The sequence below is a fragment of the Vulpes lagopus genome, chromosome 8, assembly GCF_018345385.1.
Source record: "Vulpes lagopus strain Blue_001 chromosome 8, ASM1834538v1, whole genome shotgun sequence".
Lineage (NCBI taxonomy): Eukaryota > Metazoa > Chordata > Mammalia > Carnivora > Canidae > Vulpes > Vulpes lagopus.
This window is the reverse complement of record NC_054831.1, coordinates 47,289,862-47,314,182: the sequence shown is the minus strand read 5'-3', so window position 1 is coordinate 47,314,182 and position 24,321 is coordinate 47,289,862. Positions and strand designations below refer to the sequence as shown.

General features: G+C 38.9%; 1 protein-coding gene and 1 long non-coding RNA gene across 9 annotated transcripts in view; one reads left to right on the top strand and one right to left on the bottom strand.

Moving 5' to 3' along the window:
* Positions 1–8,260, top strand: part of LOC121498142 — a 116,449-nt gene extending 108,189 nt beyond the window's left edge. For both annotated transcript variants that reach the window (XR_005989619.1, XR_005989618.1), the window contains exons 2-3: positions 3,818–3,972; positions 6,625–8,260. This is a non-coding gene — a long non-coding RNA (uncharacterized LOC121498142). The remainder of the gene's footprint in view (positions 1–3,817; positions 3,973–6,624) is intronic.
* Positions 668–24,211, bottom strand: SERTM1 (serine rich and transmembrane domain containing 1). 7 transcript variants are annotated; one of them, XM_041768181.1, is made up of 4 exons: positions 24,143–24,211; positions 22,445–22,502; positions 5,061–5,159; positions 668–3,529 (listed from the first exon to the last, which is right to left on the bottom strand). In XM_041768181.1, exon 4 carries the CDS (start codon positions 3,339–3,341, stop codon positions 3,018–3,020), a length of 324 nt encoding a protein of 107 aa, XP_041624115.1. In that variant the 5' UTR covers positions 3,342–3,529; positions 5,061–5,159; positions 22,445–22,502; positions 24,143–24,211; the 3' UTR covers positions 668–3,017. The 7 variants fall into 7 exon arrangements, with proteins under 7 accessions (XP_041624115.1, XP_041624114.1, XP_041624109.1 ...); XM_041768180.1 differs by lacking the exon at positions 5,061–5,159 and adding an exon at positions 22,231–22,254 and having other exon boundaries at positions 22,445–22,506; positions 24,143–24,164; XM_041768175.1 differs by lacking the exons at positions 5,061–5,159; positions 24,143–24,211 and adding exons at positions 22,231–22,254; positions 23,572–24,122 and having other exon boundaries at positions 22,445–22,506.
* Positions 24,212–24,321: the final 110 nt, after the last annotated feature.

Below are 24,321 nucleotides of genomic sequence, written 5' to 3'. Positions count from 1 at the left end.
ATTTTATAAATCCCATCAGTTTGCCCCTAGTCCTCTAACCTCATCTGTTATATGCGCATGGTCTCATGAAAGTGGTGTGAGAAAGAAGGGAGGTAACTTTCCTCATGTCCCTCTTATACTGAGCCCAGTATGATTGCAGCAGTTTTCCACTGAGGGGGGTGGGCTGGAATTCAGTCTTGCAGGAAAGTGAGTAAGGTTGGGGTGGGGGATGCTGTGAGCTGCGCATGGAAGGGGAACTTAGCTTGGAGAAACAGCAATTGCTTAGGCAGTGGACGAGAGGTAAGACCTGTCTCCACAAATACCCTAGAGCAATATATGTGACCCTTCCTTTGCCACCATGTGTCACACTGATCATAAGCATCACCTGAGGTCCTTGTTACAACTATTAGTTCTCCAGCTCCACTCAGGAGGTCTGGGCTGTGGCCTGGGAACCAGGATATTTTCCAAGCATCCAAGTGAATCCTCTGATCAGGGAAGTATGGGACTCAGTGCTCCAAGGCTAGGGCACTCTTGCAGGGGCGGAGGGAGGCTGACATTGGGGTTACTCATTATTGACCCTGCTTCAGAGAGGATTCTCTCTTCAGAGAGAATGACAGAAAAACCTCCTTAGGAGAGCAGATTGTAGACCACCTCACTGAAAACAGTAAGAGAAGAACCAGAATTTCAATGGACTCTACTTCTTTATTTATAAACCAGTCTTCCAACCTTTCTGAACTTCTTAGACAACATAAATTCATCTCAAACTGTACAATCTTTTATCTTGGTCAACCTGACAAGTCCTAATTTTTATTCATGAATGTTGCTTCTAATTACATTCCTTAACCTGGAGAGCAAGAATCATTGCGGCAGTGGGGGAAAGGCAGGGGTATGCCTGCAGTTTTTAAAAAGCAGTTTTACTTTCAGAAGGAAAGAGTATAAAGTTACCTCTTAGAACAGATCATACTCAGATTGTCCTACTGTGTGACAAACTTGTTCCTTTATTATTATTTTTTAAATCACTGTATCCATATCCTTTCTTCCTTAATAACCAAAATAGCGCAAAATTATTAATCAAAAAGCAAAAGTGATAACACAGATGCCTCTGTAATTCTGTAGCTTTCACACAACTTTTAATTGGGAGTGTGTGAAAAATATATATACATTAGTACATTCACATACACACACACATACTGAGACACTGCTGATAATGATCTAAAATAGTGGAGTTCTTCTAGTCTAGCATTTATACTACATAACACTGCAACGTACTGCCATACTTTAAATGGCAGCAAAGGCAAATTTTTCACTAATTACACGTTTTAGGGCAGCAACTCTGTGCAGGTCTTATAGTGTCTGGGGACATTTTTGATATAAGTGGTCTGATTTAAGTGAAGCTTCTGGATTAAGAAAAAGAAACCTTTGGATCCTCATTACCAGTCCTCATCTCTCTTAGCATGTTAGCCTGACAAAGAAATACCTTGTAAAAATGTTGAATTCTTTATTCTGTTTGAGTTACTAGAGAGTATCACCTGCACAGTCAATCCATAGGGTGTACTGAAGCTCCACTACTTAAGATTAGAAAATGTTTTGAACAAGAATGATCCAGTTGCCATGGGAAAACAGGGCATAGTGATGCAGTGGGCTCTGTAGGCTGATGAAGTTCAGTGTTTATGCTGTGGGCCATTTATTTTTAAAATTAAATTAAAATTCTTACTCTGAAGAAGCTGTAGTTTATTTGCTTTGTTTTGTTTTTAGGGGAAGCTTGATTTCTTCCATATTCCAAGTCTGTGCTCACATATATGCTTCATTTCGTGGACAAAGCCCCCAAGCTCAGTGCGTGGGCGACCACAGTATGGTGGCTCCCAGGATCACTAAGCTCCCAGCAGTGATATAACTTGACTGTCTATGATTTTTAATAAAAACCTACATCCTAGAATTCTAATGCAAAGTCTTATGTTGACATAGAAAAACTAATTATCAGAGACATGTAACATTCATGGAGTATATAATAACATATATATTAGTAATTTAGTCAATTAAGTTTTGCAACCTAATGAGTGAACAAACATCTGACATCTGGGAGCCTTAACAGAATTCTGCACTAAAATTATAAAGACTATGAAACTGAATAAAGGAACATGCTTACATGACTGCTAGGAGTTATTACTGCAGAAAACAGAACTAAGTGAATATTTTCCATATGCTTAATTTCCACTAATGGAAAGTATAGATATAAAATAAAACTCCTTGGTGTCTCTTAGGGTGTTTCTCTTAGTAACAGCAATTATCACAAAGAATTATACAACTGTAGGGGTATTATGACTATAACATAAGTAGGAAAAAAACCCTCAAGAGGCAAAATACATCACAGACTGCATCATAACGCATATTTGCTTTGCTATTAAAAGTTAAACTCTTCCAAAACTTTTCCATGATGACTTAATTCATCAATAAATGTGATTTTCATTTTTTATATTGAAAATAAAACATTTAGCATATTGTGCCTCCGGTTTTAGGAATATTATATATTAAATCTAAATTGACTCCTTTTTTTTTTTTTTAATTTGGTGTTTCCACTTTATCTTTTAAATATGGAGACTATCTTCTAAGGAGATCAGACTTAATTTTGCCAGTTTCTGCTAGCTTGGTTGGTGTCACGGTTTTGTAAGAGAAATGAAGCACAAGAGTCCATATTCAGCACCCACTGTGAGGCTGCCTCAGATGAGTTCTACCTCAAGCGTCCAGCAGAGTGAAATGAACTGATCCACCTTGAAGAGGTCCACTCCGACTTGTCAAGTGGTTTGTGTGAAATTCTGCCCCTTGAGGTTTGCACACATATCTCTGAGTCCGCATCAACTCCTACATTCACAAATGAAAAGCATCATGAATGGAACAAGAAATGAGGGGTGGAGAAGAAATAGCTCTAATTTGTTGGAAAAGAAAGGGGTTATTTCTTTCATGAAGCAACTGCTTGATATGACACTTCCTGCAAGGGAAAACCTAGGCTGCTGCAGCATTCAGGAATTCTTCCGTCATCTTCATGAGGAAAGGTTTGAGAAAGTGGACCTTTGAGAGGAAATACTACAGACTTCCAAGTTGGTGAAAGAACTTCCAGCATCGCTTGGATACTCCGGGTAGGAGGAGCTGGAGGAGATGATATTTTTGAGCCTCTGGAGGGCAATGATTAAAAGCAGAAGCAGAAATGCTAAAAGGCTGAGGAATATGGACACATAGATGTAGACATTTGACAGGTGGCCTGAGGAAGGGTCCACTGATGTGGAGAGGGATGTGGGAAATAGCTCAAGGAAAGTTCCATTCTCCACGTTACCCGAAAATACAGATGAAGAGTCAGGTTCAGACATCTTTATGGAGGATCAAAGAATGCACAAGTATGTTAAAAGTCAGTTTCACACAGGGGTTAAAAAGGACAGAATCAGCATTTTTTTTTTTTTTATGATCGCATCAGCAAAGATTGCAGGCAGTTAAATCAGCACAACAAAACTTCTTCGTTTTCCAACAAAGGCAGCAGGGGATCAGGTGTCCTTTGTCACTGTGAAAACAAACAAATAAGCAACAAAAGAACAGCTGAGTGCATTATTCATAAAATATCACATTTAAGTCTCATTTCTAGTTTTCACTTCAAGAAGGGAATAGAATGAAATTACTTCTCCAGAAACAGATAATGTTTATGTCATAATATTACAAATGATGATATAAAAATGAATTTTTATTTTATTTTACCTCCACAGTACCTAGGTGCCAGGATTCTCCAAAGAACTAAAATAAATAAAAAGGAAAATACATTTCTGATGTGCTCCATCTGCTGTGATTTCAACAGATGCTCCAAGTGGATACTCTGAGAATAGGACCAAAAAGTCAGTGCCAAGCCTTCCTTCTCCAGAAAATTAACTCTGCACACCTCCAGCCCACGAGCACCTTCCCAGCCAGTATTTATCTCTACCATACTTTGAAGAATCACGCCACGCATGTAATGTAAGTTTGCTTTTTGTTGAGCATTTATAATTTGATTTGCTCAGAAAAATCCATCTTCTTGAAATGAGGGGTCATTTCTTCATATTTCTTTTCATTCTTCCTGTGCACGTTCTGCATACTTCAGTACTGAGTAAAAAACTTCAGATTAATTTAGAAGAAAAAAGGTCAGATTCCCTCTGAATGGTAGAAAGTAAAAGGTTCCCTGTCAAGAGACGTAGGTTTGAGGCCTGAATTCCCCCTTACCTTTGGGGAGTTGGGCAAATGGCCTACATTTTCTGAGTTTCACTTTTCTCATCTGCAAAATGTATAGCATTTGCCCATAATCTCACTATGTTTTTCAGGGATCAAGAAAATAAGCATGGAAGCACTTTGTAAATTGTAAAGAGTTGGGCACAAAGTAAAGTTATGGTGTGTGTGTGTGTGTGTGTGTGTTAATGGGTGTGGAGAAGGAATAGTTTTCTCTCTGCCAGGAGGCAAAGAATGCTCTTCACCATATACTCCCTCCTAATGTGGTCCCTGTGAGGAACACCAGAAGCAAAGCAGACAGGTGGGTAGCGAGTGGGATACCACATGACTCCCCAGGCTTCCATTGTGGGTGCAATGTGTCTCAGATACCTTCTCCTCTATGACTGGAAAAGTCACAGCTGGTTTCTGCCTGGGCCTCCAGCCCACTTAAGTCCACCTGGGGGTGAGGAATACAGCCTGAGGGAGGATGATCCCTCCGGGCAGATGACTCAAATCCAGAAAAGATGTTCTCCCTAGCTCTTTATGGCATTGGATCCTTTTGTTGTAAATTTTTAAATCTTCAGGTATCAGAGGTAGTGAAATGCTAACATGAAAAGATCCACTTTGCCCCACTGGCTTTCCCTTTCCCTAAACTCTACCCTGCATTTTGTCTTGAAAGCTTGCCTTTCCCTTCTGTTCTCCAGATCTAATTAAGTACTGATTCTTTGAGGGACTGACATTGGCTGCTGTGGCCAGAGCTGAGCAGCATTAATGATCTCTGGAAAGGAGGAGACACTTCTGAGAAGGCTGTGGTACCATGCAAGCTAATGATCTTAGTGAGTTCCTCCGAGTAGGCCACATACCGTGTCTTAGTAGTTCCTAAAATAATTTGACTCCTACTCCTCATTATGCTTTGCTTGGTGATTTTAATTCCATTAGGCTGCTACAAGCTCCTAACGATCCTTTAAAAAAAAAGAGAGAGAGAATCACAGTGGGACTCAAATGTGTCACACTGATTTGGCAATCCCTTGCCTTTTTATAGCATGTAAATGTCTTAGCCATTCATCTTTAGGGAAAATAGAGCTTCAGAGGCAACATGAAGTATAGGAAAGAAAACTAGGATAGAAACCTTATGGGCTGAATAGGAAGAAATATTCTTTGTTCTGGAAAGACCTCCCAAGTCTTTAGGAAGGAAACTGAGAGACAAAAAAGCTAATTGATTTGACAAAAGAAACATCTCATTAGAAAATAAGCCAGGACTTTGGGCTTTTGCTTATCCCAATTCTTTATCCCATCTGGTCTCAATTTTCCTATCATTTGAGTTGTAAGGATTTTACATCCTCTCTTCCTAGCATAGGTGAAGGGACTATGCGTTTTGTGTGTTTCTCACAGACCCTTGGTAGAGCAGACAGAGTAGGAATTATTCTTCTCACTTTGTGGATGAGGAAACTGAGGCACAAAGATATGATTTGCTCAGGGTACACAGCTAGACAGTGACAGAGGAGGAACTAGACTCCATGCTTTAACTATGTTCTTAGTTTTCTCAACTGCAACGGAAAGAGGAAAATTATGAAGACTTGTGCCATTAGTTCCTATCTGCCACTTAACCCTGAGCTAGCTCACAGTTTAGTCTTGATTTTCAGTTTTCCCATTTGTGCAATAACGTTCACCTTTCCTACCTTGCCAAGAGGTCCTGAGGTAGGCTGTGAGAACATTCCATAACCATCCTTAGGAAATTATAAAAGGCTATCCCAAGTAAAGTCCCAAATGCCTAGAAAGGCTAAAGGAACCTTCAAAGTCTCTGCTAGCCTTACATTTCTGTCATGTGCAGGTCACAGATTCAGCTGGAATTGGACTCACTACCCAAATCATTTTCTGGGGGTGGGGCCAGAGATGCAGACAGCGTCACTAGCATATCAGCAATTTAGAGACAGAGTTCATGACTGGCTACCAGACGACTTGTTAAAACAAAGGCATTTTGTTACATGTAAATATTCCAAGAATACATTTCACATCCTGAAGATCTCCTTCTTTCAGACAAAAGGCCCACTGTGAACTTCAGCTATCTATGGAATAGTTTATAGGACATGAGACTTAAGAATTTGGGGAAAGCACCTCATCTTCCAAGTGCTCTTGGTAGAATGGTGGAAATGAACAAATGAAATCTTGTGTCATTATCTGACATTTCTCAATTAAATATATTCTCCTTTAAGTGTTCTCCCAGTATTTCAGATTTAATATCATTTCCAGAATACTTTGTAATTTTAAATGACAGATACAAAAATTTCATTTCACTGTTCTACTCTGAAACAACAGAATATATGCACCGTTAAAGATCATTTTAATTTGATGGCATTGATTCTCACTCTCTTATTGAAGTCTTCAAAACTGATAAATCCTTTTTCTCTCTGGTGAATGTTTTGATAGTCTATGTATAATGTTCAGGATGAAGCCAGTTGTATGTGTTCAGGACTTGTGACCATGTGAATGAGGTCAAAGGTGGCACTGTGAAAATGAAATCGAACAAGTATGTTTCAAGATGATGCGTCTTGGGCTGTTTCTCCGCAAACAGATCAGGTTTAAAGAAAAGAAGAGAGAGACTTCATCTTAAGTGCGTAGCCTTGACCTGTCTCAGGGCAGCACCAGCGTACTGTCATTTTGGTGGCACCTAAAGCCACATGGGCATTATGATGCTTCTTTTCTGAGCCATCCTCAGAATGTGACTTTTGAGAAAGGAAAATGAGACAGCTGGATCATAACATTATAAATGAAGATCTGTATAAATGTTCTGGTTCATAGTCAGCTTCTTTCCCTTTGTCTCTTGGAATAAAAATCTGTGCTGGGAAGAAATCTGCAAAAGGCAGTCAGCCACCAATGGAAGTGAGGAAGAGTGGACCTGTAATGTCATTATGAGCCCAGTGAGGTGGGGAGATGGAGAGACAGCAGATAACAGACAGACCTGAGGGTCTCTGGTTCCATGACACTCAGCAGCATGCCTCTGTGCCTCCTCTGGAAGGATGGAAGCTTTCCTTCCCATGGAGTGATTATGAGAATCATAAAGTTTTAGACGAACAAAAGCGTACACTCTGACATGTACCTTCATGCCTGGTAAAAAGAAAAAGAGCCAACAGACCCCAATCTCTGAGTCTGCTCAATCAGTGAGAGACCTCTGGTGGCCAGCAGGAGGGCGAAGCCTAGGCTATGGCTTTGACTTCTGTAAAATAATGGCTATGGAACTCAGCCTACAGTCAGCCTCAAATCTGGCACTGCAATTTCTGAGTTTCTGAACTTTATTCAAATACATGTCTATGGGAGTAACAACTATTTGAGAGGTTTTTTGTTGTAGAAAACTGGGATAAGATGCTTTATTGCTTTGCAGATATAAAGAGTGCCCTGGCTGTTAGGATGTTGAATCAAAATTTTATCATTATCAGGTCCTGCTATGTCATTCTCCAAAAGGCAGTCCTCTCAAACCATTAGTAATGATTTGATAGATTTGATAAAGTATTAACATGACATGGCAAAATGCCTGTTTCTGTCTACAAATACAAACTTTGATATTATAATGTAATGATATACTGGATCTCTTTCTCTATAGAACACATAGAAACTACCATTTCCAAAATCGAGTAGCGACCTTATCATGTTGAAGCAAAGCTGTTTTCAGTTCTACTTAGAAAATAGTATGCTTTGTATGAGACCTAGAGCCATTCTCTCCCATTTGCACAATTATCTTCTCTCTTAATGCTTTTTCTTTGGCTGATGGCCTTTTAGGTCATGTTAGATGAGAGAAGGTTGGTGCTGACATACATACTCCCCATCTACTCTTTCCTAAATATAAATTGTCACTTGCAGTCAATGGCAAACACTTACCCACTGGACTCGCTATAATGCAAATAAAGTTTATTATCTTCTGTGCTATCCTTATTCAAAGATGATTCATCCATCCATATATCTGATAACTGTTCTTACTTATTGGTATACTGTTTTAGGAGGGTAGAATTGTATGTGAATTCTGTTTCTGGTTCCATGTAACTATCCAATAAAAAAATAAAATTAAGTAAGCAAATAAACTGAGTCTTTCTCTTATCAAATATTGAATCAGAGTACCATCTTATGAGACAAAATGTAGATGAAGAGTCTGAATAATACACTGGAATTCATGGATCTAAACTGGATAATGTAAGACAAAAATTTAAAATTAACATTTCTCTTTACCCACTGTTCAAATGAATGATCAGAAAACAGAGTCAGAGTTTTTTCATAGTACTTTGGTAAAAACTTTTAAAAAATGACAAAGTAATAGTTTCGTATCAGATAAAAATTTATTTTAAAATATTTTAATAATTGATTTCTAGGATAGGTCATTAAGTTGCTTTGGATTCAGACCAGTCTCCTGTATTTTTCTACCCTGGTGATGACTTTTGTCTATTTGGATTACTCTTGGGCTCAGTAAAAGACTTCCTTAGCAAAAAAAAATATACTCAGAATACTTTTAAGCTAGATCAATTATTTTTGTCCTAATTTCTTTAAAAATTAGTTATCCACATAAAGTACAATTCACAATATATTCAGAATATACCTTTCTTAATAGATAAAATGATGTACTGAGTGAAGTTAAAAAAAAACACACACAAGAAAGTATTTCAAAAAGGGATATGAACATGACTATTTGACCATCCTCCTTGTACAACCTCACATGTAATTGTAGATAAGACCTCTCTTGCATTTATATATCACTGCTTTCCTGGAAAAATCAAAGTATTATTCTTAATAAATTGGTGTTATATTTATATTCCATTTGAAGATTTTATGTCCAAAACACTGCCTTAGTAAGAATGATTAATTTAAGAATGACACTCCTTTAGAATAAGATAATTTAAATGGATAATTTTCTGTTAAAAACATAGGTCAAATACAAAGCCATGGTCTAGGGGTAGCATTTTCATGATTCTTTTATGACGTTTATAGAAGACCAGGGAGGGCTCTGTCCTACCTTTTGGGGATACTGGACCCCTCTTGGCTAACATTATTAGTCTAAATCAAAATGAGAAAAGTAGCAGCTTGAAGGCTGAAGGAAGCAGGAGCTGTTTAAGCAGCAGCAGAACAATGAAAGTTTCTTTTAGGGAGCGAGAGAAAAGGTCACTGGTTTAAACACTTGATTTAAAGAAAAAGCAAATAGCCAGAGGAATAATGACTTGAAGATCATAGGCAAGGTCAAAATGAATCAGTGGGAAGAAAGAAGGTAAGAAGACTGGCCTTTCAAGATGTTAAAGTATTTTTAGTAAGGGCTTTCAGGTCATTTCTCTCCCTCCACCCAGATCTGATCATTTCCAGTATTTTAGAAATATAATAAGAAAAACATTTGTTTTGGAGCAGCTAGAATTGGTTAAATCAGAGCATTAATATACCAAAAAAATCTGACTTACTTTAGTAAGTCTAGATACATTTAAAAAAATTCTCATTAAACTATGCTCTGGTAGAAGAATAGAATGGTGTTTTCCCCTTTTCCACTGTCTCTCATTCTCCCTCTAGAATTAAAATAATTTATATCCAATATATTTTTGGTCTAATCAGAAATTGCTCGTAACAGTCCCCTTATACAGTATGACACTGGGAAAGAGTTTGTTCTTATAAATGTAATTTTGTGATTGTCACAATTTTCTTTAAACCTTCATATTGTAGACCTCTAGGTATCTCCAGTCTATACTCTCAGGCTCCAGGGAACTTTGGGTTCCTCTAAAGCTGCTTTAAGAGAACAGGGTAGAGCTTGGAAATTTGGTTTCTCAACAGCCATTTGATGAAGTCCACTCTAAATCTAAGCAGATTCCTCAGAAGTGGGCAGCCATGGGCCATAGTGCCCCTCACAATAATCAGAGGAAAACATGATATTATATTACTCCCTAACAATATTTTTTATTTCTACTGCTGCCTTCCTCTTTAAATACATATATTCCTCACTTCATAGCTCATTGTCATCACTGATTCCTCTTTATCTTGATTTCTCATTCCATTTCCTTCCATCTCCCATGGGTATCCAAGCTAATGTGTTTAATGAGGACCTTTCTGTTTGCATGTTTCTATAAATGCCTGTCATTGTTTTGTATACATTTTCTTGTAACTTCTCCTCATCTCATAAACTTCCAATTTATAAGAATGGATATATAGTAAATATTTCATTCATTCCATAAATTAAACTCCAAGCTTCATCTCTACTTAAAATATCTTGACAATTGAGGTAGAGGGAAGAGAGGAATATAAATTATATGATGTATCCAATTCTCTATTTTTGCACACAGGAATATGTCAAAGACTAATAGCCATCCTCTATTCATAAAATCACATGCACAAGTACAGTTTAAAAAAATAGTGATGACACAGTTTGTCTGAAAATAACTTCAGTATTAGCAAATTAATTAAGCAAGCCCCTATTCATGTCTATCTTTATTGACAACTACAGTCATGTATTTGTTTCAGCTAAGGTGCTTTATAGTTTATTCCTTAAAAATAGATTGGAATATCACAAATGTATATAAATGTTTTAGGTCTTGCATTTTAAGTCTGCAGCTCACAAAGTTTTCTATGTGATGACATTTTTAATCAAGGCACAGCATTTACTTGAATTAATGAACCATTGTCCCTCATAATATAACTACAAATAGAACCTTAGTTGATTACATAGTGTGTGAATTACCCATCTCTTCTGGGTATTAGCCCAGTGTTTAGCATAATATATGTAGGAATTTTGCTAAATAAGTTCTCTTGTTAAAAAAAAAAAAAAAATAAGTTCTCTTGTTTTTTCAGTCTTCAATGGCTGACAGTCAAAGTATGATGATGCTTTCCACAGTAAAGTGGATATTTTAGAAAGAATGAGTAGTAATTGGCAGCTTAGGCAGGCTGTTCTGGATACATCCAGTTTTGGCCATATTACATGGTTTAGGAGTCAAATGAATACTAAGAAAAAGAAATAGAAGGCCGATTTCAAGATCTAGCCCCTTAATGCAGTGCCAGATCCTTGGACCAATTAAAAGAAAAAACAGATTCATTATAAAGGACATTATTAGGACAACTGGGGAAATCTAAATATAGACTGCACATTAGATAACTGTATTATGTAAAATTAAATTCTCTAAGTTGGATATAGGAGAATGTTACTATTAGCAAATGCATGTCAAACTTTGTGGCCATAAATGTCATGTCAGCAACTAACACTCAGCTATTTCAGCCAAAAGAAAAAAACAGTACATACATTTATATATACATACAGAAAGATGATGAAGTAAATAGGCCAAAATGTTAACAATTGGTTAAACTAGTAAAAGAATATATAAATGTCTATTACTATTTTTACAACTTTTCAATAGATTTGGAATTTCTCAGCATATGAGTTGGGGAAAAAATGACTTATCCCTGAAGATATTAAGAAAATATGCGTTAGGTGCTAGGGTGGTTCAGTTAAGTGTCTGATTTTTGGTTTTGGCTCAGCTCATGATCTCAGGGTCATAAGATGGAGTCCTGCTTTGGGCTCTGCACTCTCTTCCTCTCCTCCTGCCCACCCCCCCACATAGACTCTCTCTCAAATAAACACATAAATAAATCTAAGAAAAGAAAATATGCTTGGCATAATATGCAGTAAATCAGCTAAAATGTTAGAAGCTTCTAAAGAAACACAATGATAGAACCTGGTTCTTCAAAGGAAGCTTTCCAATTGCATTAGAAAAGCTCAATTATTTGCTGCTATCATGAGCTCCTTATGCCCACTAAGCCATGGGTACTAGAAGTGAAGCATGAGAGGATGAGTTAGAGGAAATTTAATATGCCCAGGAAACTGGATCTATGGTGGTGGGAGATGCTGCCTAAAGACCAGGAATGGTGACTCGCTAGCCAGCCTAACTCATGACTTCACTGCTGCTATCAACCACTGGTCTGAAACTCAGTCTGGACCTCCAGAATCATGGAATCCAATTATGTTCATCTTATATCATCAAGTCATCTTTAGAAGCGGCCACAGATATCTCTCCTATAGTGTAAACACCCAAAGATAAGGACTTTGGAGGTATCCTGGGTCAAAAGAGAATAGTTTTCTTTTCCCTTTTTTTGTTTTTAATTGAGATATAATTGACATATAACATTATATTAGTTTCAGGTTAAATAGGTTCTGATACCAGTTCCAAGTTGGGAGGTGGGACTGGGAGCCATTCTCTACACCAACAAGCAATTCTAGGAACATTAGCTGAGTGCCCTACAATTCAACTAAATTTTAATACTATCTATTGAGAGATAGCATCAGATGCCATAAGGTCAAGGGTTCGATCCTACAAGATCCTCCCACACAACATACACACTTCAGACATCAATCCTAAGCCCAGGTTGTTACCTGTGTTTCTGACTGGCGATAAATCAGAGGTTCCCAAGCCCCTCTCTCAGGTTCAATTAAATTGCTAGGGTAGCTCGCAGAACTCAGAGAAACATTTTACTCATTAGGTTACTGGTATATTATAAAAAGATATAACTCAGGAATAACCAGATAGAGGAGATGCATAGGGCAAGCGATGGGGAAAGGGCACAGAGCTTCTCTGCTAAGTATGCCATTCTCCCAGCATGTCCATGTTCTAGGCTTACCCAGAAGCTCTCTGAACTCCGTCCTTTTGTTTTTTTTACATAGGCACATTTGATTAAATCATCAATCACTGGAGATTGATTCAACCTCTTGCCCTTCTCCCCTTCCCTTGAACTGAAAGCTCCAACCCTCTAATTACAGGGGTGGGTTCCTTTAGTAACCAGCCCCCAACCAGTAGGTGTGGTTCCAGAGTCGCCTCATTAACATAACAAAAGACACCTTTGTGGCATTCATCATGTAGGAAATTCCTAGGGTGCCAGAAATAGGGAGGAAGACCAAATATATATTTATTATAAATCACAGTATTACATAGGTGCACAACACAATGATTTGATATTTGTGTATGTTGCAAAATGATCACCACACTAAATCTAGTTAACATCTATCACCTCACATAGTTTTTTTTTTCTTGTGATGAGAACTTTTAAGATCTATTCTTTTAGCAACTTTCCAATAAATAATACAGTATTATTGACTATAGTCACTATTCTGTACCCTATATCCCCATGACTTATTTAATATGCAACTGGAAGTTTGTACCTTTTGAACACCTTCACCTATTTCACCCAGCCCCCCACCACCGGCCTCCAGCAACCACTACTAGTCTGTTCCCCCTGTCTCACTTTAGGTTTGTTTTGTTTAGATTCCACATATAAGTGACATCTATGGTATTTGTATTTCTCTGACTTATTTTACCTAGCATAATGCCCTCAGGTGCAAGAAAGAGTAGTTTTCTAATAAAGACAAATGAGCTGGACTCCTGGGAAGCCCAGTGGGAGCCCACAGTAGTCATTGAGGCCCAGATTCTACACAGGGACTGCAGGAAACAAAAGCAGCAAAGAAACTTAAGTACAAGTGGGAGACTCTTTAGGCAGCAAATGTCAAACAGGCTTCAAACAGTAAGTTCCACAGATCAAAGAACTCCTACTCCTTACAACTCTTAAACCAGCCGCCACTTCCCTGATCACCCTGTTTTGGTGAGTCCTCCAGGGTGGCAAGATGCTAAGCCTGACCACAAGAACTCTCTTATAGTCCAGGATCTGTATTTTTTGAAATAGGAGCCAATAAACAATTTAGAAATTGAATCATCATGCAAAATGCAGCTACAAATGAAAAAATAGAGGATACTGATATTAATGGTGCTTTTGCCAGTCATCATCAATCATATGACTGCAAATATAGCTAGGTACCCTAAAATGATGAGTACTAGATGAGTCAGATTTTAGACAGAGGTTACATAAAACACCAATCCTATAAGGAGACAAAGTGCTCTCTTATGGCTCTGAAATTATTCATCTACCAGGATTTCCAGGTATACCAGGGAGGGCAGGGGACAGAAAAGGACATTATGTCCTTCATCAGGAGAGCATGTTCCCATGTGGGATTTCCCATGGTCCTGCTAATTCTTGGTGTGAACCAAAGAGCAGAGCTTGTCTCAATGCTCTCTCTTTTTCTGTTTGTCTCTCTCTCAGGCAGTACAGTGAACTCAAACGTCTGGCTAACAAAGAAAATGTCTACATGTTCCTCGTAACATGGAACAAAATGATATGGCAGGCTATCAAGTGTGGGAGGAAATCAAGTCCTCAGCAGCTTGTTGTCATTTTAGATAACTCAAGACGAGAATCTGTCAGAGACAATAGGGAAGCAATAAACAAGTGTAGGCTCAAATTCTCCCAAAATGTGTTAAACTTAAAAATGTAAGGAGGTGGGGGCGCCTGAGTGGCTCAGTCAGTTATGCATCATCCAACTTTGATTTCAGCTCAGGTCATGTTTTCAGGGTCCTGATATGGAGCCCCACATTGGGCTCTGCACTCAGCAGGGAGTCAGCTTCAGATTCTTGCTTTCCCTCTCCCTCTGCCCACTCCCAACCCTGCACTCTCTCTCCCTCCTTCTCAAATAAATAGAATCTTCAAAAAATATATATATAAGGAGGTAAAATTGAAAAAAACAACAACTAGGAATTACTTAAAGAAAACATCACTGAAATAGTTATGTATTCTTTTAAAAATATAAATAAATATGGTTTTATTCAAGGAAACCATGAGTATCTTTTAAATGAGATTTAACTGGCTTTGTCCTTTATCAGAATGGAGCTCTGTACCTTACCCTTAAGGTGGTAGGCTCTGTGTTTTTTATTCACTTGTCGGAATAGCTTTGGTCAGAAACACATGTTCACACGTCACTCACTACTCTTATATCTAGTTCTCTTTTATTTCAATGGTGTGGGCTGGGATGTAGGGGGTAATCTTGCCAGAAAAGTTGTGGGAAGTAGAGGGAAAGAAAGAAGGTGAGAGAAGCGTCCCTGTATCATTGTGGAATGGGAATGTCTTCGGAACGTCATAGGCAGAAGGTACACCCAGGATATTATGTAGGAGAATGTCCAGCACAATAGTTTGGGAAAACAGTAATATCAACATGAACGACAGTGGCCAATATTTGTTAAATAAAAGCATATACTAATTTTATATGTGTGTTCATGTGCACACACGGTGCATGTGTATTTTTTCTAATCTTCACAGGTCTTTAAGATAGTTATTATTATCCTTCACCTTTCTTTAACAGAGGAGAAAATTAAGGATCAGAGAATTTAAAAGATTACCCCAAAGTCATCCAGCCACTTAGAGGCAGGACTGGAATTCAAATCTATATCCCTATGTCTCCAGATGCTCCATGCTCATTACATCCCTTCTCTCTGGGGAGCCTGAGGTTAAATGAGAGATAATTTCAAGACTTGTGGCCATACGTGCTGTTCGTGTGTTTCTGCTGTTTCTTCTTCCTTCCAGGCATGTTGTAAGATTGTATGTTTCCATTCCCTGTGTTTTGGCTGATGAAATTTGGGAAAAGTGACATGTCATTCTGTGTAGAAAATGTAAGAAATATAAGTGTGAGATGCAGTAACTGTATATTAAGTATGGGGCAGCTTCTGTCCCAGGTGAACTGGGTGAGCACCTTCATTCCTTGCTGGCCTTTTTAATACTTAGTGTAAAAAATGAATGCACTTGTTGTTTTAAGCCATAATCTATCTTCTACTGACTAAGATCGTACTGTACTATGACAGCAGAGGTTATGCTGGATATTCAAGAAACTGACCAAAAAGAAATCAAATTCTGAATATAACTGATAGTTGCATGAATTGTCTATGTGATATATTAAAACCCCCTTATAGCACTGGTGAGAAAGAAGGTTGTAGAGGACATCTTGATTAGCTTTAATTCATGTAAGAGTGAGGTTTAAAGGGATGAGAATTAGCCACTGGTATAGCTAAAACATATTGCCTAAAAGCCAGGGCATGATGTACACTACTGTATAAGGATAGTCCTGAGCAGCTGTCACTTAACATACACAACTTCAAGCGGGAATAAGTGAGAGATAGTAAAGATATTAAGACTAACTCGTTACTCCTAATGGGAAAAAACAAGCAGTATTGTTCTATTATACAAGTAAAGGACAGTGGTATTGCCTTTGGTTAAGAAAAACTATATTTTTAATGCATTCATTTATTTATTCAACAAATACTTGTTAACTATGTATAGGAAGGTGATAAAATATCATTTTATATGCAAGAGTCTATTGCCCATACAATTTTTATAGTGACCATCTTGAGTAAGAAATCTAAAAGACCTTTCCTATATTATCTGTGTTATATTTTATGTTCATTTTTATCTGGCCACATGCTGCCTTTCCAGTCTCATTTTTTCCCCATCGTTCTTAAGATTGGTGGTCCAAGTAAATAAAACTATTCTTGATTTCTCATAGTTTTATTTTTTAAAATATGTATGCTTAATCCTTATATTTGCACGTCTTTCTTGCTAATTCCACCCAAAACCCAGTTTGCTGATTCTTCAAGACTTCACTCAAACTTTCCCTCCTCTGTCTCATCTAGTTATTCACTCATAATACAAATCCCCACCTACTTTCTCTACACAAATTCTGGATCTTTCTTCTGTATCCTTGTGATAATTTCTGTACCTCTTTACACTAGCATTTCTCACATTTTATTATACTTCTTATATTAGTTTACCTGTTGGCCTAAAGCTTTGATGGGCTATGAACTCCTAAAACAGAGGACTACCATTTTACTAATCTTTATAACCATGAACCAGCACAGTGTCTATTTATATAAAGATGCTCAATAAGCATCTGTAGGATAGTTGCATGAATAAAAAGGTAGAGGAATGAAGAAATTTAAAGCTTCTGGGAGAGGTATTCCATGTTTGTTTTATTTTGGAATGCAACATAATATTTATTGAATGAATGAATAAATGATCTCATATAAAATCATATCAATTACTCAAAGTACTCAATATTAAAGAATAATTGTGAACACACCCTAAATTTTATAAGTATTTTAATTATGGCAATAAAATTTATCGTTTTAGGTTCCAGAGCAAACTCTGAGCATAGTTTTTATCAAGCAGTTGTCTCTTTCAACAAAAATTTTATTTAGTCAACTATCTACCGGGATAACCAAGGAAAGGATATAAGAATCCACTATAAATATTAAATTCACTACTGTGAACATAGCTGAGGAGTTGTAACAAATGTATTCTGAAGAGCACAATAAAAATTACAAGAGTTTACCATAGTGAGTCAATGAAGACCTGACTGGATGTGAAACAGAATACATTGTTTTGTTTTTTTTTAAGATTTTATTTATTTATTTGAGAGGGGGTAGACAGAGACTGTAAGCAGGGGGAAGGAGAGGGACAAGAAGACTCTGTGCTAAGCATAGAGCCTGATGTGGGCCTTGATATCAGGCCCCTGAACCTAAATCAAGAGTCAGGTGATCAACTGCCTGAGCCACCCAGGTGCCCCAGAATACATTGTTTTTAATTTCAAATGTTCTTTAAGTTAAACTTCATGATAATCCCATCCTTTGAAAATTACTAAATCCCTTATAATCACAACCCTTAGCACTGTGTTCATCTGGGGAGATAAAAAGGGTCAAGGACAATACCCAATTTCTAATACCCACAGAGGAAGGCTATTATAATTCAGTACATTCAGGAACATTGGAACATTATATGCCATGTACTCTGTTAGTCACTCGATCTCAAGGATTAATTCACCCTCGCCTCCAAAAAAACAACAACAACAACAAAAAAAAAACCAAAAAAACCCAAAATCAAAACAGAACAAAAAATAAAATTCAATAGAAAATCAGCACAGAAAGGGGAAATGTTTATATTTTTATAAATTTCACAATTTAACAACAAAGCTCCACACTGGAGATCATTGCTACTCAAAGTAGCCACATGCCTCCCTTAGGAATTATGTGGGTTATGAGTCCTTGTGAGATGAGGAACTTGTAAAGCACTGCTTCCTGCATCCAGAATGTCTTGCTTTAAAAAAAAAAAAAGAAATCAGCTAAACTACAAAGTGTGCTTAATGCTTTATTTGATTTATATTCTGGCTCAAGTTCCATCTCAGGGTGAGTAACTAACAACTCAAGGGCTGGCATTAATTAGTACATGGACTGTATGCACTTCATTTAGATCATAGCCATGGTGTTGTGAGCAGTGATATCCTAAGCAGTATCGTGCTAGGAAACTAATCCAGACCTCAACTTCCTGGAAAAATAATAAAAGCAATAAAAACACATGAGCACAAAAGATGCAAACTTTTTTCTTTTCATTTGTTCTGGAACTGATTTAAAATATTTATCATGTATCTAAGTTATTCCTTCTTTCCCTATGGCCTCTCTCAATATTAACTTTCCTCTATTTAAAAAAAATAAATAAATAAACAATACCAAAACAAAAATCAACCAAGCAACCACAAAAGGAAATCATTTTTCATAGAATTGGGTAGCTATAAGTCCTTAAATATCACAAAACTGAAGTCTCTAAAAGTTAAGTAAAATAAATTTTGAAGGTCATTGTTTATAAGCCTTCTGGAAAAGGATGGCAGAAGGAGATAGCTGGTGATTGAAATCACAAATGAGGAACCCAGAATTCTTTTTCTGGCTCCAAATCTACTCTATATTCAGAGCTAAGCCGGGTGGCCAACAAGAAATTAGATGAAAAACATGTTATTTGGTTTCTTTTGTTATTCAGAGGTTAATTCATCATATGAATCAAAATATTTGCCATACAGGGTCCAAATATGAGACCAAAACATATAGGGATAATAAAGAGGGAACAGAGGAAAGATCTCGAAAAGTGATTCCAGTAAACCAGACCAACTTTGTTGGCAAGTAAACAAAAGTAGACCTTTTGAAGGCCGGAGAACCCATGAATATTTCCTGGTCACTCTAAAAGTCACAGTGCCCCCTAACCTTGGACCTGACTCATGGAAATTGAGGTCAGCAAGCTCACCAAGGACTTTTTCATGAGGAATAGTTAAAATGACAGGTTGCCAAGGTATGTGAAGGCCATTAAGGAGAGTATTAGTAAATATAAATATATATTTTTTGGCCTGGGTTCCATTTACAAGGGTATTTTCAAGTTGAATACATGAATCATAAATTATATACTTATGACTTTGTGTACTTCTCTATATGACTGTTAAATATCAATTTAAAAATGTACTTTTTAAGGGCAGAAAATATCATGTGCCAGGTATATAAAAGATACTCTGGGTCATAGCAAGGAATGTCTACTACTTCTTGGATGAATTATTTGAGTGCTTCCTTTTTCATCCAAAAATGTATGGTATTCTAGGCTAATTACATTCTGATAATTTACCCCATGGGAGAAGATTAGATAAGTTTAAAAGGCACACGCACAAAGACATATTCTGTAGCTAAACATTGGAGTCACGAAGATATCCATGAGTCAAGGATTGGTTAAATACATGATAGAAGAATCATGTATTGTAGGACTCTAATATTATAAAAATGACTACATTTTCTTATATGGAAAGATGCTGGACATGTATGGCTAAGTCAAAAAGTAAGCTTCAGAATAGTGTATAGTATGATTCCATTTTTGTAAAACAACAACTACTAGTACTGCTACTACTACTAGGCACACATACACAATGGTTGGCTTTAATTCATGTATAGCCAAAGGCATGCAAAAGTAAACTAAACAAGGTTATACACCAAGTTGTTAACATTTTTTGTTAGCAGGTGATGGATGTTTGTTTACACCCTATTTTGTGCATATATCTAAATTTTGATACAAAGAAAATATATTGTTTTATAATCAGAAAAAAAACAATAAAGGTGTTTTCATTAGAAAAAATAGAAATAAAATTTAATGATAGCATATGTAGAGAAATCATGTGCCAGGTATATAAAAGATATTCTGGGTCATAGCAAGGAATGTCTACTACTTGCTGGATGAATTATTTGAGTGGTTTTTTTAAGCCCAGAACTCTTTCCCCTCCTCCTCTTTTTTTCCCTCTCCCATCCCCACTCCTCCTCCTCCTTTTTTTGCACTGCATATACTTACATATACTACCAGCATATATTATACAAAACATTTGAAATGGTTCGTATGTACCTTTTCTTTCAAACTTTAAGATTCTCTGGCTGAGACAAGAAAGTCCATCTGCCTAGTGGGGCTTAACTGCTCTTTGTATTATAGTTGCATTTTATGGGATATTGTGAATGTTTTATCTAAGAAAAGAATAGATCCAGTTGCTGTAGTCCTGGTCATGGGGAAATTGAAAGTGGGTAAGAACAATACCAGTTTAACTGGCAATGGTTAATAGATTCCCAGGCGGTTCTAATCAGTGCCAGAGTAGTGTGGCAAATTAATCAGGAAAGCTGCTATTTTGGCTTTCCCTGAGGAGTGAATCTGTATGTTGAATGAATGGCCTTAGTGTTTTAACTGTGGTGTAAGTCATCTTTCTGTCTCTCTGAATTTGAAACAGGTCCTTATAGTCATCTTATCCTTATCAAAAATTGTATTCAGGCCTATTACCATAAGTTATCCTGTTTAACAAGTATTAGAAGCTTACAGCTTCCAGACCCTTTCACTATTATCCTTAGCAATATCAAAGAATCAACCATATCATGGCAGCAACAATCAAGCCCGTAATGCAAATTATTAAGTCTGGACTGACTGATCTCCTATCTTAATATAACTTAGTAGATGAAAATTTAAAAGTTAGGAACTAATGATAGTCTATCCTATTCCTGATACAAATTCGGAGCTTTGAAATATTGGCACTGTTTTGGCTTGGTTGTGTGTTTCATGCTTAGAGATACTGTTAACTTGTACAGGGCTACTTAACTATTCAGAAATCTCCATTTTTTGTTGTTGCTGTTGCCAAAAATCTTAGACTAAATAGTGATGATTTCCTGACTCCAAATGTGAACATGAGCATAGATACTATACATAAAGGACTGCTGAAGGAGGCATTCTGTGTCCCATGACAGAGCAACTCAGAACACTATATCCCATGAATAAATCTGCCACAAATCCGAATCAAAACTGAAGAGGTCCCAGAACTTGGCTCATTTGCCTGCTACCGTGTATCTGAAATGATCAGTAAATGCATAGATAGACTTCCTGAGTTCTAAATCAAAGGCTGGTCCACATGTGTATGTATCATAGACTTCTGTGCCTAACTTTTGGCTTAATTTCTTGAGGTACATCTGTTAGCTAGAAGGAATCCTGCCAACTCATGCACTTAGTTCAGTTTCTTCTTTATTAGGTTCCCTATTCTATTAACTAAAGGTTTTTTAAAAAAATTTTTTAGCTGTCATCAAGAATAATATATAATAATAAAAGTTAAGCCTGTGATGCTTTGTATTAACATAGCAATATAATAATACAATATGCTCCACATATGTATTTGAAGAAAATGGCATTCTTCTGTGACAGTACTTTTTGACTTCTAGCTTCATTTAACAGATGTTTACTGAATGGCTCATGGTTGCCAAGAGCCAGGCAAGTGGGACCTACCACAGTACCTGATGTCAAGGGCCTTTTAGGAATGTATTTTTCCAGGTTCTTAAATTACTGTTTAAAAAAACTCAAATGAAGGACACTTGGATTGGACTCAGTGGTTGAGAGTCTGCCTTGGGCTCAGGTTGTGATACTGGATCACGTCCCAGGATCCAGTCCCCCGCAGGGAGCCTGCTTCTCCCTCGGCCTGTGTGTATCTCTACCTCTCTCTGTCTCTCATAAAGAAATAAATAAAAATCTTTCAAAATAAATAAATAATAAACTCAAAGGAGCAAAACACAAAAATTCAGTCATAATTTTACATTTTGCTTCTCCCTAATAACAAATTAAATATAAAAGTGTTTAAATAAAGTCTACAATTTTTTAAAAAAGGATATTAAAATAAACTGCAGGGAAAAGAGCAAGCCTAGAGAAGAAGGAATATTATCAAATGGGCCGAGACTAGATCTAAATAGAGGCCAAATCAGAGTTTTGCTTGTGATGGGTTAATCTTTCATTCTTAGAATTAATGTATGACATTACTTAATGATTAGTATGATTAAACATTCTTACCAATCGCTGTCCTCCTTCATCTGCCTTCATTAAAAAAAAAAAAAGAAAAGAAACCTCTTAGGAAACCTGCAAATAAATCCTCTGATGGATTTGATGCCACATGTCATCACACCATTATTTATCCCTTAACTCCTGACAAGCTTGTGCACATCATAGACATCCAATAAAATCTGTTGAATTGAACTAACAGCAGGGAAAATGGAATGGATCTTACCTTACATGAAGCTTCTTTAATGAGAACCATGAACATGTGTCAATCTCTTCAGAGCATTCTGCCTTATGTAAAAGGAATCAAAAATAATAAATACATAAGCCAAATAAATAATAAGCCTCAAAATCAAAACGCAAAAATGTAATACCCCACCCGTTTTCTGGAATTCAGTATTCCCAGAATACTTTGGAGGTTGGCAGATGGTTCTCCATCCCCACAATGCCCAGCATTTGAAGGACATGTCCTGTGGGAGTGGTGGCACTGCGACTCGGTTACAAGGCAGACTCACCAATATACACTTCAAAAAAGCAACGTGATTAAGGGATCGACTAGGTGCTGATTATAAAGTATGTGCGTGTTCCAGAGGTGGGGATAGGGGTGAGACGCCTCCATAGTTAGAGAAATGAAGCATTTCAGTCCCAAAATCGAGGCAAGAATCTGTAGGAGCTAGGTTACAAACAACCTAGAACACTCAGATTAGTTGCATACCTTAAACTAGTTAAATACCCGTTGGGTTTTTTTGGTTGGTTTTGTTTTGTCTTTAAGGTGGGTGCATGGGGCAGCAAGGCTGCGTTAAGAAGTAAACCTTTTAAGAGAAAGGTATCACTTGCCTTTTCTCCTGTTGATGGGCTGCTGTCTGACAATGAATCTAGAAATGTCTAAAGCAAAAAGCTCCTGAGGAGAAACCCTTTAGGAGGCGGTCCCCCAGCCTGGCCCCGGGACCCGTAACCGCCCGCTCTGCGCCCTCGCACCTGTAGCGCGGCCCGAGCAAACGCGATGCCTTTGAGAACGCCCAGAGCCCTCGGAATCCACCCTCCGCCGCACAGCACCACCCGACTACTTCAACACTTTGGCAAAGAATTTTCCAAAGGAAATTTAACAGGCAGAGGAAATGAAGGAGGTTAGGAAACAAACCGTGCTCCGGAGGCGGACTCGAGCCGCCCGGTCCTCACCCGCGGCGGCCCCAGGGGCTCCTCTCCCGGAGCCGGAGCTCAGCCCGCGCGTAATCCAGCACCTGGCCAGGGAGTCAGCATTCCGGGAGCGGGGGGGGGGGGGGGCTCCAGTAGGTTTTGGGGAACTCAGAAACCACCGCTGGGGAACGCAAGTGTTCACCGCCAGGTAAAACTTACCCGGATTTGAAGCACCTAAGACGGGCGGAAAGGCTGTGCGGGCGCCGCAGGGTGCAAGGCCGGCAGCGCGCGGCGGCGAGTGCCGGAGGGGACAGGCGACCCGTAAACCCAGACAGGCGCAAGGCAAACAGAGATGACCGCACGCACCACAGAGGCAAAGCAAACAGATGCACCTAGAAGCACGTTCCGCAAAGTGCAGAGCTGCCTACACTCGCACGGCGGAATCCGCGTTTGCAGCAGCGCACGCGAGGGCGGCTCCTCCGGGCTGTGTCCGGGGCAGGAGCGGGTCGTCCCGGGGCCCAGCCTGCCCCGCCGGGTCCTCCCGAGGATCGCGACGGCCGACCCGCGCAGCCTGCCGGCGGCCCCAGGGGATACACTCAGGGGGCCCCCGGGAAGGAGCCACGCCCCTGGGAGCCGGGGGGAGCCGGGGTCTCCGGAGGGGGTGGAAGCCCGAGCTCCGGGCCCCCAGGAGAGGAGTCAGGGCGCTCCCCGCGGGGGGCGAGCCCGCCCCCAGGCCCGGCGCCCCGCGCCCCGCCCCCGCTCCAGGCGGCGCCGGGAGCCTCGCACTGACCTGCGGGCCCGGGCGCGGCGACCTCCCCTCCCGCGGCGCGCCCGCCGGGCCGGGACTGGAGCGGCGCTGAGCTCCCCGCCCGCGCGCGCCCCGCCCCCGCGCCCCGCCCCCGCCTCCGCCTCGGCGCCCCGCCCCCGCGCGGCAGTCCCGGGAGCGCCCGGCTCGAGCGCACCGGCTGC